Source organism: Archocentrus centrarchus, chromosome 21 (genome assembly GCF_007364275.1).
Source record: "Archocentrus centrarchus isolate MPI-CPG fArcCen1 chromosome 21, fArcCen1, whole genome shotgun sequence".
Classification (NCBI taxonomy): domain Eukaryota; kingdom Metazoa; phylum Chordata; class Actinopteri; order Cichliformes; family Cichlidae; genus Archocentrus; species Archocentrus centrarchus.
This window is the reverse complement of record NC_044366.1, coordinates 34,493,015-34,511,945: the sequence shown is the minus strand read 5'-3', so window position 1 is coordinate 34,511,945 and position 18,931 is coordinate 34,493,015. Positions and strand designations below refer to the sequence as shown.

The following is an 18,931-nucleotide window of genomic DNA, read 5'->3' as shown; positions in this document are numbered from 1 at the left end:
AGTCAGAGTAGACAGAAATGATGGCTACATTGTGTTATATAATTTAATGTGGCTCACTTTAATATCCTTATTGCTAAAAAGATACCTAAAGTGTCATCATCTTTGCCATCTTCACTGAACAAGTGAGCCATAATGTTGGCTAACTTTTAACTCACTGAGGTTCTTACTCAGTTAACTGTCTGTCCTCAGGTACGTCTACGTTTCAAAGAGATCCAGCGCAGCAAGGAAAAGCTGACCTCCCACGTGACCCGTGAGGAATTCGAGGAGGCCTACTGCGAGCTTTGCACACGGCCAGATGTCTACTTCCTAATGGTGCAACTGTCCAAAGACCGTGAGTATCTGGACCCTCAGGACCTCCGACTCTTCTTGGAGACAGAGCAGGGTTTGTCTCTGGCTACAACTGAGGGCTGCTGGGAGCTACTGAAGCGCTATGAGCCATCTGCCCAGGGCAAGGAGAGAGGGCTGCTTGGCCTGGATGGATTCACCCGCTACCTGCAGTCTCCAGAATGCCAGCTGCTTGACCCAGAACAACTGGGGGTTTGCCAGGATATGAACATGCCTCTCTCCCACTACTATATCAGGTGTGTTGGACAGATCAACAGGACATCTTAAAAAAATGCATGTTATGTTTACTGCACTTTAAAGTCGAGATGTTGCTGTACAGGAATTGTAGTCAAAATACCCAATGCCAAAGGTCAAAGTTCAATTCAAGAAATAAGTGAAAAAAAAATAGGACCATAAATAGTTCCTACACTGCAGTTAAAACTGGGCATTACATGATTTGTGGTCTTAATGAGGTGACCTGTCATCTGTGCTGTTATATATATGCAGTGCTACCGAAAATCTCTCCATTAGGAGCCCCCCCCGAAAAAGAATGGGTTTAAATGTGCATTTTAGCACAAAACAAATACAAGTAACATATTTTGTTGACACGTCCCTAAAACATTTTACTTTCAACCAAAAAAGCCAACTTTTCAGTCACCAGATACCCTCGAAAAGATATTTGGCAGTCTCTGCGAGTGAAACCAGGCTGCGTAGAGCACAAAAAGAAGAAAACAGAAATAGACCATTACTCTGTGTCCACTGGAGTTAATAGCTTGTCTGAAAACATCTATCATGGTCCAGGGTCTTGGACTGGACTTTTAAATTCAAGTATTCTCTTTGTTTCTTATTTCACGAGTTACTTTCATCTATTTTCATGTATTTCTTTAGTCTTTTGGAGTCTTTAGTTCTTAGTTCCACCTGTGTGCTTATTAATTGTTTATTATTGTTTATTATTGTTAATCCCTCCCTCCCTCATCTCTTTGTCCTTTGTGTTAAATTCTATTGTGTTCAGTGTTTCTATTTATTTCCTGTTTTTCCCATGCAAAGTCTTTACTTTTGCTTCCTGTTTGTTGTTTACCTTTATTGTGTTCAGTTGTGTTTAGTTTCCCTCCTGTTTCCACTTCCCTTGTTACCTCGTATATTTATAGCCTCAGTTTGCCTGTGTTCTTTGTTGTGTTCACCATTGCTTTCTCCTGTGCTTTGTGGATTTTATTTAGTTTGTGTTTTGGACATCATCAGCCACAATAAAGGCTCATTTTTTGTTAATCTCTAGTCCATCTCTGCGGTCTGCATTTGGATCCAATCTTCCTGCATTTCATGACAACGGATTCAATTTCAAAAGCCAAACATTTACCATGTTGTAGCTACCATCCAAATTTTATTTCACTTGTTAAGACTTTAAAAGCTTTATTTGCTAAAAATCCTTCTCACAATGGAATTGATAGAAACCCACATTACTATGAAGAGTTTGTGTCAGATTTACCAAGAGGGGCAAATTGGCATGTTGCTGCAATTTCGGTTAGTTTGTAGAAGGGCTTGTGGGTGATCTTCTAACAATGCACATAGCCAGTACATTTGTGTAATAACAGTGTGATCTGTGTAAATTAGCAGGTCAAAACACCTGATGAAAGGGCAAGTAAATATTACTTCCAACGCCATAGGGCTTACATACTTGCTATATATTTTTGTGGAGTTGCATATTTGTTTTTTTAGAAAAATTAAAAGAGTATTCTGTCAGGATAGTGTCAGAGTTTTGATTAATGTTAACAGCAGGTCTGTCTTACTTTGTGTTCGGTTTGAGGAAGTTTACAGTCCAGCTTTGTCTATGGTGCTGTTTATGAACTGTCTCTGAACTTTATGATCTAGAAATGGGCCTTGATAACCTAAAACCTATAAAATGTGTGTGGAAAAAAATGTTGCATAGTGCATATAGATTAACTCAAAGGAAAAATGTTGCATTCTCTGTTGTTAAGTGGGCCACATCATAGTGTATATTTTGTACGTTTTCATTTACACAGTTTGAGCCAAATTGTTACACTGTTACAGAATGTCTGTACATAGGTCTGAATTAATTCGGTCACTGGTTGCTTTTTCAAGGTTGGCTGTTCATTAACCCTGTAACGGCGAAGGTGTTGGCTGTGACGCAGCGTACTTCAAAAGTTCCGCCGTTCGTGGACTTCCTGCAATAAATACCGTAATACTCCTACATGGCTGTGAAGTGCAATTTCTGAGCTTTCAGCAACCGTTTGAATTTTTCTGATAGGACAAACGGTCGCGGAGTTAAGGTAAAAAGCCAGCTGATCAAAGTTCCTTTGATCACATAATGATCACATAATCAGAGGTCCTTTGATCAGCTGACTCGGCAGCAATACGCTATGTCTTAACCAGCTGTTCGTGGCTAGTAAGGGCAGGTAACGACGCTTCAGCGGCGATCCCCCAACGTTAAAGGGTTAATCTGCCAGATGGCTCAGTTTACTCACTGCTTAGTGCAAGCCACCACCAAAACCAACATTTGAACATTTGTCTGTTTGAATGGGTGTATTACCTACATTTATCCACTGTAACATTTGTCGTTATGTGTATGATAGCATGGCAGAACAGCAGAGCTTCATATGTGCACAGTACGGGAGAGAAGGAAGATATTTTGCACACAATTTCTGTAGGTGTGGTGAAAACGGTTTATGAAAAAGAAATTCCCCACTGGCCCTGCAGGCAGTCTTTGTTTGTCCTTCAAGCTCGGGTCCTCTACCAGATGCCTGGGAGTTTGTGGGTCCTGCACAGTACCTTAGCTGTTCCGAGGACTGTGGTCTTCTGGATAGAGATCTCTGATGTTGTTCCTGGAATCTGCTGGAGCCATTCTCCCAGTTTGGGGGTCACTGCCCCGAGTGTTCCGATCACCACGGGACCACGGTTACCTTCACCATTTTCATCTTCTCTAGCCCTTGGAATTTCTCGAGCTTCTTGTGTTTCTTCTTCCGGATGTTACTGTTGCTTGGTATTGCTACATACTGTCACTACTACTGTCTATCACTACGGTCTTCTTCCTCTGCTTGTCCACCACTACTGTACATGGTTGGTTAGCCATCACCAGTTTGTCTGTCTGTATCTGGAAGTCCGACAGGATCTTAGCTTGGCCATATCTAACCACCTTTGGGGACATATCCCATTTTGACCTCAGTTCTTCCAGGGCATACTCTGCACAGATGGTCCTGTATACTATGCCGGCCACTTGGTTATGGCGTTCCATGTATGCCCTTCCTGCTAGCATATTGCACCCTGCTGTTAAGTGCTAGATTGTTTCAGGGCCATCTCTGCACAGCCTACACCCGGGGTCTTGCCTGGTGTGGTAGACCTCAGGCACTATAAATCTTTTCCAATATCATTGCTGTAGATCCTAGTGGTGTGAATCAGTGAATCAATGTCATCCATGTACAGAAGATGGCTGATGGTTGCACTATTCCGTAGTCAGTATCCGTAGCCAGTCTTGTTGATGATCTGACTGAGGGGGTTCAGACCTATTCAGAACAGCAGTAGGGACAAAGCATCTCCTTGGTAAATCCCACACTTGATGGTGACCTGTGCAGTTGGCCTCTAGTGCTGTTCTCCACATGCCCATTGAATTCCTGATGAAGGCTCTTAGGGTCCTGTTGATCTCATACAGTTCTAAGCATTCCAGGATCCATGTATGCTGCATCGAGTCATAGGCTTTCTTGTAATCAATCCAGGCGGTGCATAGGTTGGTCAGTTTGTTCTTACACTCTCAAGTGACTGCTCTATCTATCAGTAGCTGGTGTTTTGCTCCTCTGGTATTTCTGCCAATTCCTTTCTGGATCCCACTCATGTATTGAGCTATGTGCCTGTTTATCTTAGCTGCTATGATGCCTGACAGGAGTTTCCATGTTGTGCGGAGGCAGGCTATAGGCCAGTAGCTGGATGGGGGTCAGGACTGTCTGGCCTTTGGTCAACCATTCTGGGTGCATCTCATTCATTAGCAGCTGGTTCATTTGTGCTGCCAGGTGGTGTAGGTGTGAATCATGTCAGAGCCTGGTGCTGTCCAACTCTTCATATTTGAGACTCTTTCATGGATGTTTGTGACTGTGACGTCTGTTCAGGGAGGTTACCGCTAGCCACTGAGCATTGTTATTATGTGTTGCACCCTTCTCCTATATCATCACCCCCTTAAAAAATGACGTACAGTATGTCATTTTTTTCAGGTTTCTCAGAAAAGACAAAAAACTGAACCAAACATTGAAAATATGATGATTTAGGCAAAAATAAAACTTTTTGTTTAAAAATGACTTAGGCCATTAGTTTAAGAGGGTGATGATATGCTCTTGCTTTGTCTCCAGCCTTGGTGGGGCAGTTGTCCCATACTGTGTCCCTGCCACTGAGAGTACACCTTGAATGGTTCAGTGGAGAACATCTGATTTATTCACCTAGCTTCTACCTCTCTGGTAGACCTCTTTGAGCAGTTAGCCAAGGCTGTGAGTCTTGTATGAGGCCTCTTAGGCACCCCTTTCTTCATCACACCTTACTGCAATTGGCTAATGTCTTACGTGTGTGTGTGTGTGTGTGTGTGTGTGTGTGTGTGTGTGTGTGTGTATGGATATATATAGTACCAGCCAAATGTTTAGACATACTTAGCCATATAATGTTAGCAATATTAAAATGAAGACATGATTTGCATTGTTGTATGATTTATGGTTGATTTTTTTCACCCTCAGCACCTCATATCGCTCCTACCTGTTGGATGACCAGGTTCATGGGAGAGCAGATCTTGGAGGACTGATCAAGGCTTTGCAGGCTGGCTGCCGATGCCTGGAGTTAGGAGTCACTGATGGTCCAGAGGGGGAGCCATTGCTTGGGGTCGACTGTGGGCCAGATATCCCCCGACACCATCATCATCATCACCACCATCACCACCACCATGCACCAGTCACTATCCGCTCTGCTCTGGAGGTGGTCATTAAATATGGCTTCCTGACCTCTCAGTACCCTCTGTTGTTGTACCTGTGTCACCGTTGCTCTCCAGGCCAGCAGCGCACCATGGCACAGCACTTGAAGAAAGTGTTTGGATCACGTCTTTACACTCCAGAAGCTCTGCCGGTCAGCCTGGGAGGGCGAGCTACAACCTTACCCTCACCTGAACAACTCAAGGGACGCATTGTTATAGTGGGGAAGAAACTCCCTCCAGACCATGAAGGCTCTGATGGGGAAGTGTCTGAGGAAGATGAAGAGATAGGAGGAGGGGGACCTCTGGCGGGAAGGAGAATGACCATTCCTGGTGAGGAGGAACTGGGTGTGGTTTTGGTGGTGCCGCCACCCTCTCAACCCAGGAAGCTCCGTCTCCACAAAGAGCTTTCAGACCTGGTGGCCATTGCTCGAACTGGCAGTCGCAGCTTCTATGCCCAGAGAGCCAGTCACAAGCAGGCTCAGCAGCAGTCTCCCCCCAGCAGCCCATCCTCTCCCAGCACACCAATGGCTCCCGAGCTGCCTTACTGGACACTGTGCTCTCTAGGTGAAGGAGAAGCTGGGCGGCTGACCAGTGAAAGTCCAGAGGACCTTGTTATGTTTACCAAACGCACCCTAACCAGGGTGCGACCCAGCTCAGTGCGTCTGGACTCCAGCAACCCCAACCCACAAGGGTACTGGAAAGGAGGAGTCCAGCTTGTGGCCTTGAATCAGCAGACCCCTAGCGCAATGTTGGATCTTCACCGAGGTCGCTTCACACAGAACGGAGGCTGTGGTTATGTTCTCCGACCTGCCGTAATGCGGGATGAAGTGTCGTATTTCAGTGCCCACACGCAGGGCTGTGTGCCAGGTGTCCCACCTCAAACCCTTCGCATTAAGGTCCAGATGTTACTCTGTTTTTCCCCAACATCCTGTTTTTAATTTTGTCGTGTTAACCCTCTTAGGTGACGACCCCAATCCCAACCCTAACTTTAACCTTAAGCAATCAGGTTATGTATGTTTTTCTTTTTATTACATTCCTCTCATAAATCTCAGCAATCAGGGAACAAAGAAAAAAACATTTTGATACACATCAAAAACTATTCATTCAGGGATCATCTCTGGACCCTTCTTGTGTGCAGTGGTGATGGACAGGCTGAAAGATGAAGTCAGGCTGGAGTCTCTGTGGACTGTGATGTTTGCAGATGACACTGATCTGTAGTGAGAGTAGGGAGACTGCAGAGATGGAGGTATGCTCTGGAAATGAAAAATGAAAGTCGGTAGAAGCAAAACAGAATTCATGCGTGTGAATGAGAGGGAGACGGGTGGAAAGGAGTAGAGATAGTGCAGGTAGATGAGTTTAAAACCATCCAAAGCAACAGACTGCACAAGAGATGTGTAGAAGTTGGAGACGAGTCTCGGGGGGGATTTGTGACAGAAGGATAGCAGCAAGAGTGAAAGAGAGGGTTTTACAAGCTGGTAGTGAGACGTGGTGTGATGTATGGTTTAGAGACAGGAGGCTGAGCTGGAGATGTTAAGATTTTCACTGGGAGTGACCAGAATGGACAGAATTAGAAATTACTACATTCAGGTTGAGCAGTTTGGAGACAAAGTTAGAGATGCAATACTGAGATAATTTGGACATGTGCGGAGGAGGGATCGTGGATATACTGGGACAAAGGATATTGAATATGGAGCTGCCAGGCAGGAGGAAAAGAGGAGAACCTTAGAGGAGGTTTGTAGATGTAGTGAAGGAGGACACGCAGAGGGTTGGTGTGACAGAGGAGGATGCTAGGGACAGGTTGAGATGGAGGGAGATGCTCTGCTGTGGCGACCCCCAAACAATAAAAATAAAACTTTTACAAGGTACATTATAAGGAGACATGTCATAGAATTGTGTCATAACAGAAATATTTTGGCCCACTTTATTGTCTTTAGTTTCTGAAGTTTAATTGTAGCTGAAATGATATTACATTACATTGTTTAACCTTCTAAATACATTTAATGGCAAAAATAGAAGCAAATTTAACATAAGCTGCTTTGTGTTTTACTCTGTAGGTTATCAGTGCCCATAACCTACCCAAGCCTCAGGGATCAGGGGCTAAGGGGGAAGTTATTGACCCATATGTGGTTCTGGAGCTGCACGGAGTACCGGCTGACTGTGCTGAGCAGCGGACACGCACTGCTGCTCAGAACCAGGATGACCCACTGTTTGATGAAACGTTCGAGTTCCAAGTAAGTTCTGTTACTACAGTATGAAACCGCTGCTGGTCTCTCTATTTACTGCATTTTTGGGGAGTATGATGAGTTTAGGAGTGTTGCCCCTGATTTTGGTGGTTTTGGTAACTTGAATGTGCAGCTTCATTAATAATAATAATGTTAGTCAATAATACAGTATATACTATATAATAGTAAGATAATTAATACAGTCCCCATAAAGAAATATATCTATTGGACTGTATTTCAGTCTTGGTGTTTTCACTGTTTTTTTTCTATTGCTAAGCAGTTAGACTGGCACACAGAGCTCTTCAGGGCAGTTGCAGCATAGTGCCTCAAATGAACATACATTACTAACTCATGTCAGGACAGACAGATGATGCATAGAGATAATGTTACAGAGATACCAGACATCTGTGGACATTGTTCTGGTTCTAGTGTTCTGGTCTAAATGTGGTTGGCTTCATAAAAAACTGGGCTGCGTTCAGTCCATCTGATCTAGCTGATATTTGGCCCAAGTCTGTTTTGGACTACGTACACCTGCAGTAATGCCAGGACCTAATCCCACCCAGCAACAACATTTTTTCCACAAATCTCAGTGAAGTTCAGACTGGCTGAAAAATGAAAAGTAAAAAGTGATTTTTTTTTTTTCTGTCATTTAAATGATGTTTTGAAAAAGCTTTAAAATATGACCCCTTTTGTCTGAATTTGATTAAAAAGTGAGAGGTCTCAGGCTACTACAAACACTTCAAATCAACTTCAGCCACAACTTCATGTTTTCCTTGTGGTAACTTTCCATTGTTTAGAGGTCTAAACAAAAGACACCCTGAAAATCAAAGTGAAAAAATGATGCAGCAGGTCCATTTTGCCAAAATTTCATTGCAACTCAAATTGGTACTCAGTAGTTTGTGTGGCCCCCACGTGCTTGTATGCATGCCTCACAACATCAGGGCATGCTCCTGTTCAGACAATGGATGGTGTCCTCAAGGATCTCCTCCCAGACCTGGACCAGAGCATCTCTGAGTTCCTGGACAGTCTGAGGTGCAGCCTGGTGTTCTGTTGCACTGAGGTCAGGTGAGTGTGGGGGCCAGTCGATGGTATCAATTCCTTCATCCTCCAGGAACTGTCTGCATACTCTTACTACATGGTCATGTTTTTAAATGATTTTAACAAAAAAACATTTTACCTGGTAAAATAAAGGTTTAAAACAAACAAACAAACAAAAAACATGAGGCCGGGCATTGTTGTGCACCAGGAGGAACCCAGCACCCACTGCACCAGCGTAGGATCTGACAGTGGAACTCTCTCTCCAACATGTTTATGTGTTTGTGTGTTCTCCCTGTGCCTGTGTGCTTCTCTCTGACTGCTGCAGTTTCTTTCTGCAGTTCAAAGACGTGTGTAAGATTAATTGGTGAATCTTAGTGAATTAATGTTTTTCCCCCAAAGATGGATTTAGGCACTAAACACTTTTCAGGGAAAGTTGTCTTTTCATTTTGTGCTGCGTGGAATAATATAGTTGGAACGACCTTTTCTATGTGGTGTTTTTCTTTTAAGATTTTGGTGCACCATTGGGATAATGGGCCGTCTTATTTGGCTGTATTTAAATGTGCACAGCAATGCCTATGCAGCAAACACCGACAAAGCTGTAGTTTGCTTAAGCCATTTACATAACTGCATTTTAGCTCCTCATAATAAATAAATAATCCTGTTCACAGACGGCATAATATTATTTTGATTTTGTAGACACGGTTTTTTTTGGGTGGTTTTTTTCCTAAAAAAAAAAAAAAAAAAGAAGCCTAGAGACATTTAATGGAGCACAGGATGATTCAGAGATTTCAGTTCAGTGAGATTACAGTGAAAAGAAAGCATGACATCACGGGCTCAAGAATCATCCAATAATCTGGCCCTGTACAGACTCAGATTTTATTGCATAAAGTTGCTTTTTAATCTGTGTTTTAAAGTGTGCTGGATTATACATTGATATAGAAGTGAACAGAGGAAAATATCAACAATGCAAAGGAGTCTTTTGTGATTTGGGAGAGGATTATGTCTGCTCGTGTGTGGGCTTGCACCTGCATGCAAATAGAGTGAGGAGTGCTTAATTGAAGGAGGGTTAAGACCATCAAGATTTAAATGAGATGCTCCCATGAATACACTAATGCATGCAGTAAATTTATTATAGGAGATGGCATTTGATGACTTGCTGATGGGGCTTTTTTCCTACCTTTTGCTGACAGAGGCCTGCATTAGTGTGTCTGAGCCATAATGACAAGTTGTCACCACTGATATCTGCTCTTCGATCACATCATATATGCATGCTCATGTAGCTCCCTGCAGACATAATGTATGCATACCTGTAATCAAGACACAGTAATTGCACTGGCTGTTTGGCAGAAAATGACATAAAATGAGATTTGAATGGATGGATTTGGCTGTCTGACACAAATTCACGTTCATAAGCGAGATGTACCTGTGTCACATTTAAAATTATACCTTCATCTGAGTGTTACTTTGGGCAACTTTGGCTGTTTTCACGCCTTTATTTTAATTCTCCGGGCCTGATGGAAAAGTAATTTCCATCTCGCTTTTGTTTATTTATTTATTTTCAGTTGTCAGCCGATCTTCAGTGTTGTCAAGCAAACAAACCAACTGTACAAAGTGTTATAATCCTGGTAGTTTAACAGGTGGCACTCAGAACAAAGTTCCTTCTGGTGATTGACAAGAGATCATGCTTCACACCAACGTTTGTTTTCTTTGCTACTCACAGTGAGCTCAGAAAGAAATAGAGTATGTCAACATCTGTATATCTACATCAGGTGTGCAGCTGGACATCGTTTATCATAAATATGGACAGACATTTAGGGAAATCAGCGTGCTGATGTGGCTACACATCTGTGCCAACTTAAACTGGCCTTACCCTCAGGTCTTCAGTGATAGAGTAACATGAAACCTCCTCTTCCATCGACACTGGCGAGGGTGGAAGTGTTGGTTTGTTTTTGTAAACAAAATCTGTTGCCGTGGTAATTAAATGCAATGAAAGGTTACCCAGAATTATTAGAGGACCACTTTTCTCCATGACCTCACGTACTGCCAGGAACTGTAGAAGCCTGTAGAGGTGAATGAACTGCCTTTTAAGATGTAAAATGATTATATTCCATGTTTATAATAGATAAATGCAGCCACCACGTTATGAAGCTTTACAAGTTTACCTAAGGGCAGGGTAGTGCTTGTGAAAGTCTGACTGTAGTCGCAACTCAGTTTTGACAAAATGTTTTGTTATTACATTTAACTAAAGTGGTGCATGTGTGCTATTATCTTCAACATCAGTATCAGTGTCTTAACACACACAGACCTGACCTTGACCTTCCAATGCAGATGCTGAAAATAAAGGAAAAATCACGTGAATTAGGTTGTTTGGATTGAATTGTTATGTTTTTCGTACACTGTTGTGTTGGTGAAGTGATAGTGGCCGCAAAAATCTGAACAAACTGAACGAAAAAGACAAACTCATCTCGGTCAGTGTTGCCTTCATGAGTGTGATAGTGATAGGTCCAGAGTGATGGGAGGTTTTCAAATAGTTCTTTTGATGATGAACTATATACTTTTTTCCCACTGTGATAAGTGGGAACCAATGAGAACCAGCTGATTTTGTGAGTGAGTGACAGTTTAGGTGGTTTTTAACAACCCTGGGAAACAGAAAAAATAGGTATGTTAGAGAGTCAGGGCAGGCAAACAGGTTAGAAAATAATCTTAATTGGAACCTAAAAGGATCACACCTGGTTATAGAAATAAACTGTATTTCTGCCAGATGTGCTGGGAATGTTGATGATCTGGTTCTGGATTCTGAAAATGTGTTTGACTGTAGTTTGAGCAGTTTTCTGATTTCCTGTGTAGCATCTGTCAGAAGATGCTGCATGTATTATTGTAGGTCTTTACCTTATGATATAAAGCGCGTTGGAGTGACTTGGGATTTGGAGCTATACACTCCTGATAAAAATCTTAAGACCAGTTAAAAAATTGCAAGAATTTGCATTTTGCACTATTGGATCTTAAGAAGGTTCTAAGTAGAGCTTAACAATGCTAAAAGAAGAAATCGGCACAAGAGACAAAAACTTTTGAGCAGGGAATTTATTGAAAACTGCGTTTACACTCAAACATGATTTTTTCAGCTGATCAAAATTTTAAGACCGTAGCTCAAAAAAACCCGAAAACAACCTCAAAACAGAAATCAAAGTGTCAAAAAAAAGGACTCAGTAACGAGTAGCTCCACCATTCTTGTTGATCACTTCAAACAATCGTTTAGGCATGCTTGATGCCAGTGTTTCCAGGAGGCTAGTGGGAACGTTGCTCCAAGTGTTGAAGATGGCTTCACGAAGGGCATCCACTGTCTGGAACTGATGTCCATTTTTGTAAACTTCCCTTGCCATCCATCCCCAAATGTTCTCAATCGGATTTAGATCAGGGGAACATGCAGGATGGTCCAAAAGAGTGATGTTATTCTCCTGGAAGAAGTCCTTTGTCAGGCAGGCAACTGAACTGCAGCACTGTCCTGTTGAAAAACCCAGATATTACCACACAGACGAGGGCCCTCAGTCATGAGGGATGCCCGCTGCAACATCTCCACATAGCCAGCTGCTGTTTGACGCCCTTGGAAGCCATCAGGACCCTCAAGGTCAAATTTTTTCTCATCAGAGAAAACAACTTTCTTCCACCTTTCAGTGTCCTATGTTTGGTGCACCCTTGCAAAGTCCAAACAGGCAATTTTGTTGCGTTGAAGAAGTTGTGGCCTTTGAAGACGTTTTTTGTTTCTGAAGCCCTTCCCTCGCAGATGCCGTCTGATGGTTATTGGGCTGCAGTCAGCACCAGTAATGACCTTAATTTGGGTAGAGGATCGTCCCGTGTCTTGATGGACAGCCAATCGGATCCTGCGGCTCAGCGCTGGTGAAATCTTTTTGGGTCTACCACTTGACTTTTTTGTTCCATAACCCTCAGGTTCATTTAAAAAATGCAAAATGACTGTCTTACTGCGTCCAGCAGCGATAGCACGTTGTGAGAGGCCGTGCTTATGCAGCTCAACAATCCAACCACGTTCAAAGTCAGTGAGCTTTTTTGCTTTTGCCATCAGGAGGTCTTGACAGTATAAAGACTTGACAGAAAATGACATGGAATCCAAATTTTTGCACAGCTTTCGGCTTTTGAAGGCTGTGGTCTTAAACTCAGCTGAAAAAATCACGTTTGAGTGTAAATGCAGTTTTCATAAAATCCCCTGCGCTGATTTCTTCTTTTAGCATCGTGAAGCTCGACTTAGAACCTTCTTAAGATCCAATAGTGCAAAATGCAAATTCTTGCAATTTTTTAAACTGGTCTTAAGGTTTTGATCAGGAGTGTATAAATAAAATTAAAAAGGTTTGTTAAAACCTGCAGGCAGCTGGAGCAGCATTTTACTTGTTATACTGTAGCTGTCTGTAAAACTGTGCTGTGCAATAAAGCTGAACCTGAGATTAAATTCTTGCTTCATTTTTCCTGCTTTCTGTCCACAGTGAATTACACACAGCAGGACTGGCTTTTCCTTTTTTGTTGTCACTGGTAAAGACTTTATTGGATTTGTCACTGGACAAAACTGACCAAGGACTTTATGCTTACAGTGTACAGGATTATTAAAACGGCCCGTCTGCCAGAGTCTCATTAGCATTAGAGGCTGTAACACAAGACTGTGCGGGGAACTGGAGAGCAGTATGCCATGTAACACACAAGAAACCCTACACCCCCCCACAAACACACAAGTTGGCATCCAAACACAGCGGCTCACGATCAGACTCACAGGTGAGGTCGTGGTGTTCGGTTAAGAGTGCGTATCGGCCCTTTGAAGCATGCTCTCATATGTGTCTGAATCATTTGTCCTTCAGGCTGTGACAGTCACCGGTCTTGAATACTGAAAGAACACAAGCTCCAACTGCATGAGCTGAGTGGAGTTATCCTCCTGAGCTCTAAAGAAAAGCTCAGCCTCAGCTGTCTGCACTCAAACACTCACTAAGAGTTTCTTACACAGCTGTGACAGTAATTTATTGTGATACTAAAAGTATCATTATGGGTGATAATGGATAAGATAAAGCTTAAGAAAAATATCTAAAACACTCATCACTTTTTGAACACTTTTATTGTATTTTATTTCTAAAATGTATATTTTTTGTCAACTATATACACTCAATAACTAAGAATGACAAAGTGCATTTATAGTTTTCACATCCATGAGCATGCTGGGGTCCAACTGGGTATGAGTGACGTAAATTTCATCATCAAAAGTGACCAAAAAGCTCTCTGCCTGCCTGCTAAGTTATTATTTTTTCTGATACTACTCTAAAATGCACCAGCTGCACCGACGCTCTCTTGGAGGACTTTAAGTGGAATTCAAAGAAGTGAGTGTCTGCATTTTAGCCACATTCTAAATATGCATTGTTTGCATTGAAACTGGACAATGTTACTTATTAAATCAAACGACTGAATTTTGTAGTGTGACAAAATTCAGGATGATTGTATATGACCTTTTCTAAGGCCCTGGTGCTCCAGGAGGGCTGTGGTCCTCATAACTGAAGTTTGGAAGTACCCTGAGTCCTCATAGGATACTCCATGCAGCCAGATGGAGTAACTGCATGTGAAGAGGCTTAATCTCTAACACAGCTTTAGATGTCAGAGCTGCAAGAACCTCATAGAATAATGCACTGTATAAATGTAAACAACCCCAAAGCATGTTTCATCTGTCATTACCGGTTGTTGAGTGTCGACATGGTTAGAAAATATTTCCAACGTTATTGTAACTCCAAAACACTCTAAAAAATTAAGCAGTGCAAAAACTTTGTAAAGCAATGGTAATTTTTTAAAATCATGTCTCAGAAATTTGAAATAAATGTCAAACCTGACGGTTATCCATACTGCACAGCAAGCTTTTTAAGACTTCTGATTGGCCAGCTTCCAAAAGCCTGCTGAGGGGCAAGATGGGCCCAGATGCAGCCTTGTAGACCTTACAAACCACCTGCGTAACAGCACAGAACACACACCTTACCCTCACCTTAACTTCACTGTTTGACACACCTGCTTGACCACATGATGCATCCAGTGTCATGTAATGATCTGGCTTTGGCTTTTACATAACATGTTTTTTTTTTTAACTTTGCCCATGTTTAATATGAAAATATGACATTTTAACATTATTTAAACAAAAATTAGGAAAAGCTTGATAGATTCCATATAAAGATTACTTTATTCCAGGTCTGAAATATGACATTAGTTTTATATTGTGAGCAGCAGATGCTCAAACACTCTCCTGATTTTATCAGGATGCATTTAATATAAATGAATGCAGTGTCCGCTTTTTGTTTAAGAAATATCGACACATCATTGTGGGGATAATCCAGGCACAGATACTGAGTCTTCAGCTGACATAATGTCCTGTGCCATATTGTCTGGCTTTGAAGAAGAGCATTTGGTTTGAAGCTGATTGAATTAACTGTCACTGAGCGGTTCTGCTCAGCCACAGGCAGACTGCTGAAAAACTGAGAAAGTTGAGATCACAGTGAACAGGATTAGAGTTATCATTCGATACACACACACACACACACACACACACACACACACACACACACACACACACACACACACACACACACACACACACACACACACACAGTGTGCTGCTTGTCTATGCATAAAACTTGTGCTTTTATTCCCATCACTGAGACACAGTAACTCGCAGATCATAGCAGAAGAGACACATTCAGGAACAGTTTGGGTCATTGTGTAGCTGAGCTCTCTAATCATGCAGTTCTACATTTTGCAAAGAAAATGTTCTCGAGGAAGTCTTACTCAAAGGAAGGACAGTAAATGCATTAAAATACTCATTTACAGTTTTTCATTGTTTTTAGAGATTTGATTCTGAATGTTGTTTTGATTTTGTACTATTATGTAGTAGTTGCTCATTGGTGGCTTATAGAAGAGTTCTTGGTTTAAACACTGTTTCTATTCTGACCAAGGTCATCAGAAACCCCTTAGTTTTAACTGTGAAATCTGTCTCATTAATTACATTTTTGCTCTGTCTAAAAAGGCCTCAAGGACCTTTTCTTTTACTCATTTTTTTTTAATCTATAGTAAAATAAAATGTTCTTTTTTTTTTTTTTTAACCCTAACTCCTAAGGACTAAAAACTACATCGGTCCCCACAAAGATAGATAAACAAGTGCACACACAGGCAGGATGTGCTGTATATTCTTTATAACGTTGCAGTCAAAGCCTAAGGGCAGCCCAGACCTTGTGACTTGTTCTCTGCTCTTTCATCCATCAGCAGCCTTTCCCCTCATATGAGAGCAGACTCACATTTTTGTAAATTATTCACATTAAGGCAGCCCTCCTGTCTTTGACCCAATTAAGTAACTACATCTTTTGAACTACGTAGACAAGGATATGTCAAACTATTTTATAAAGAATTTTTGGGGTTCATGATCAGGTTGCTGTTTGGCAGCAGAATGAATTTGGAGCCAGTCAGAGCTGATGGTGATGCATGACAATTAGAAATTCAAAACGCAAAAATTCTAAACTATACTGGAAACCCAACAATATATTTGAGAGGGAATCGATCTGATAAGAAGGTATTCGGTGTTTATTGGGACTCCATTTTAACAGGAAGAGGCCAGGCTCAGGCAGGGACTGATTGGGAGTTGGGAGGAAAGAGAAGGTAGAAAAGAAGAGCATAGAGAAACCAAGGACAACAAAATGGACAAAATGCAAACTACAGAAAAGAATAGGCAAAAGTTAATGAAATGCAGCATGAATATGGTATTTATCAGCTGGTATTTGCTAATCAACTAATGTATTGATGACCTACTGATTCGGCTGCATTCAAAAGAAAGAGCTTTAGTCTGCATGAACCTTGTGTTGCATTTTCTGAGGCTTCTATGATTTCTCGAAATGCTGCATCTTTGTCAGGTAGTCCTTCGAATGATGTACCCCCTGAATTGGGAGAAAGCCTGGTGAATAGATGTAAATCCCAAACTAAATGAATAATCATCTTGTATTTGTTGTGGCATTCAACAGCGAAGAAGCTCTTACCAAGGAGTGGAAGAAAAGAGCATTTTTATTGCTGCATTTTATTCCTTGTTGCCTGCAGAACAATCATAACAGACTTTTCAATTAAACATGTCTGACAGAACACACAGCACAAATCCAAACATATGCAAAGTGTAATTTCAATATTTGTTAGGGAATCTGTGCCTTGACAGTACTGCTTGAGTTTGTTTACTCCTGAGCTGGATGATTATGTATGGTTGTTGTGACTGAGCACACACTCACATACACGCACAATCCAACTGACTTTTAACAACAGTGGAGTGTTGCTGTATTTTTGCCTGTTATAAAACAACGGAATTATTTGCTTTTACTAAAGAGCAGACAAAAAAAAAAATTAGAAATCAAAAATAAAGTAAATCTAAAGAAATTTAAGATGTTTTGGAAATGTTTCCATGAGCTGAGGTGGGCATGCGTCTTTGCTACCCTAGATGTGCGTTTTCCAAGAGTGGATTGTTGCTGTGTTCCTGCAGAACTTCATTATAGCTTTGCAGAACTTTTTGGTGCCTTTTATGTCTGGGCAGAAATTTCCATCATGTGGAAGACCAGCCATGTGAACAACCCGTTCTTCCGGCTATGGTTCTGGATGCCATGACATTTAGTCATTACTCTTACTGTGAGCTGGGTGACAGATAATTTGAGCTGTCTCAGTTGTAGCTTCACATCCTAAAGAGGCCGAACAATCAGCAGACTCTGTGCTTGTATTTTGGGATGCTTATCTCAGGTGTATCTTTAGGTGCTCATTTCTTGTTTATGCAGATGAGTTATTTCCTGAGGAGTGATTACTAGCTTCTTATGTTGGTTTTAGAGAGTGTTAAGCTGACTGTTCTGGTGTGGAACCTAAAAGACTGCTTTACATGTGTCACAGTCTACAACCATGCATGCTCCCACACACACACATACAGGCTTGGGGCAAGCTTATTCTTCTTCACTGTAGGGAATGGCTGATGCTATTTTCTGCTATAAATGTGACACAAATAGTCTGTTTTTCTGTGTATGTGCCTGTACATATCTAGCTATCATTTTGTGGACAAATGTTGGCTTTGAAACCAACCAAGTGGAGACATTTCGGGCAGTCTTAAAGGTTTAAAGGGCTGTTTGATGTTTGAAACTTAAGATTAGAAAAGCTTTCGGGTAATGCTCAAGGGCCTGGGAATGTATATAATAGAGGTCAACTCTGTTTTGCTTTGCCAAATAAAGTTGGCAAAGCAAAATAGTTGTGACTTCATTCTGACATAACACACTCAGCTGAATAATAATAATAAATGAGATACAAATACCAGGACTTAGTTGAGAATTTAAAGACACACTAACAGCGATTAGCCTTTAGTGACCCATTTAGCAGCTTTAACTACATAATAAGTGGATCATTTTCACTTTGAGGTATGTGACTATAGTCAGACAGGAGTTGATCAGGGATGGCTTCTTCAACTATGTCTTTTGGTCAGTGTTTATTCACACTCTTCTTACAATGTTTTTAATTTGTGCTTGTTTGATAAGTAAAAGATGATATAGGGCAGAATAGTCGAAACTGCAGGCACCGTAGAACAGCACACACTCTTGTTCAATACAAGTCATCAGTTTCTTGTTTTCCTTCAAGTGGAAGTGGAAAAGTAGTAAAATGGTAACAAGTGAAAATCAGTGGAAAGGCAGAGCAGAAAAATCTTTGGAATCCTGTTTCCCTCTCAGTCTTCCTTTAATAACGACTGGCTTCCAATCGTGTGGAAGATGGACAGAACAATGAACAGAGGTAGACAGGCATGCAGCAGCTTGTGTTTGAGTGTGCCAGGCCTTGTCAAGATAAAGCTGATAATGTTTTATTGTGAAGAGTATTTACCCTCCACACCGAATGAATATTCAGAGACACGCTCGCAGCTTCATTTGCGTCTGCGTGTGTGTGGCTGTGTTTGCTTGCATGGCCACGTGTTTATAGCCTTATTAGCTGAGGGGAGAGGAAAGTCCTCTGAAGGTGTGATCTGAAATGCAATATTTCAAACAGCTCCCCTCTGCAGCATCACCGTGGTGCCTCTTCTGTTGTGTTGTGTAATTAACGCCGATGTTGTGCTTCGGTAGCTTTTTGAGTGATGCTTTATAATGGGGAACTCGTCATCGGACAAATACTGTGACTAACTGGCTGTCTTCATCTGTTGTAAACATTTAATGACGTGCATCTTTTACCTCTAATAAGAGCTGATTAATGATTCTGAATCAGGAGCAAATAAATAATGCAGATACATTTAAATGCTGTCTGAGTGTCGGCGTCTCCTCAGACGGCAGGCTGGTGCATTTCTGTACAAATAACTGAGGTGTGCTATCGATGTAAACAT

At 41.6% G+C, this 18,931-nt stretch overlaps 1 protein-coding gene across 1 annotated transcript in view; it reads left to right on the top strand.

Moving 5' to 3' along the window:
- The window catches only part of plcl1 (phospholipase C like 1), a 111,406-nt gene that overhangs the window by 74,885 nt on the left and 17,590 nt on the right, over positions 1-18,931 (top strand). The window contains exons 5-7 of the mRNA XM_030757754.1: positions 190-581; positions 5,049-6,174; positions 7,333-7,509. Of these exons, the coding sequence (XP_030613614.1) occupies positions 190-581; positions 5,049-6,174; positions 7,333-7,509 (1,695 nt within the window). The remainder of the gene's footprint in view (positions 1-189; positions 582-5,048; positions 6,175-7,332; positions 7,510-18,931) is intronic.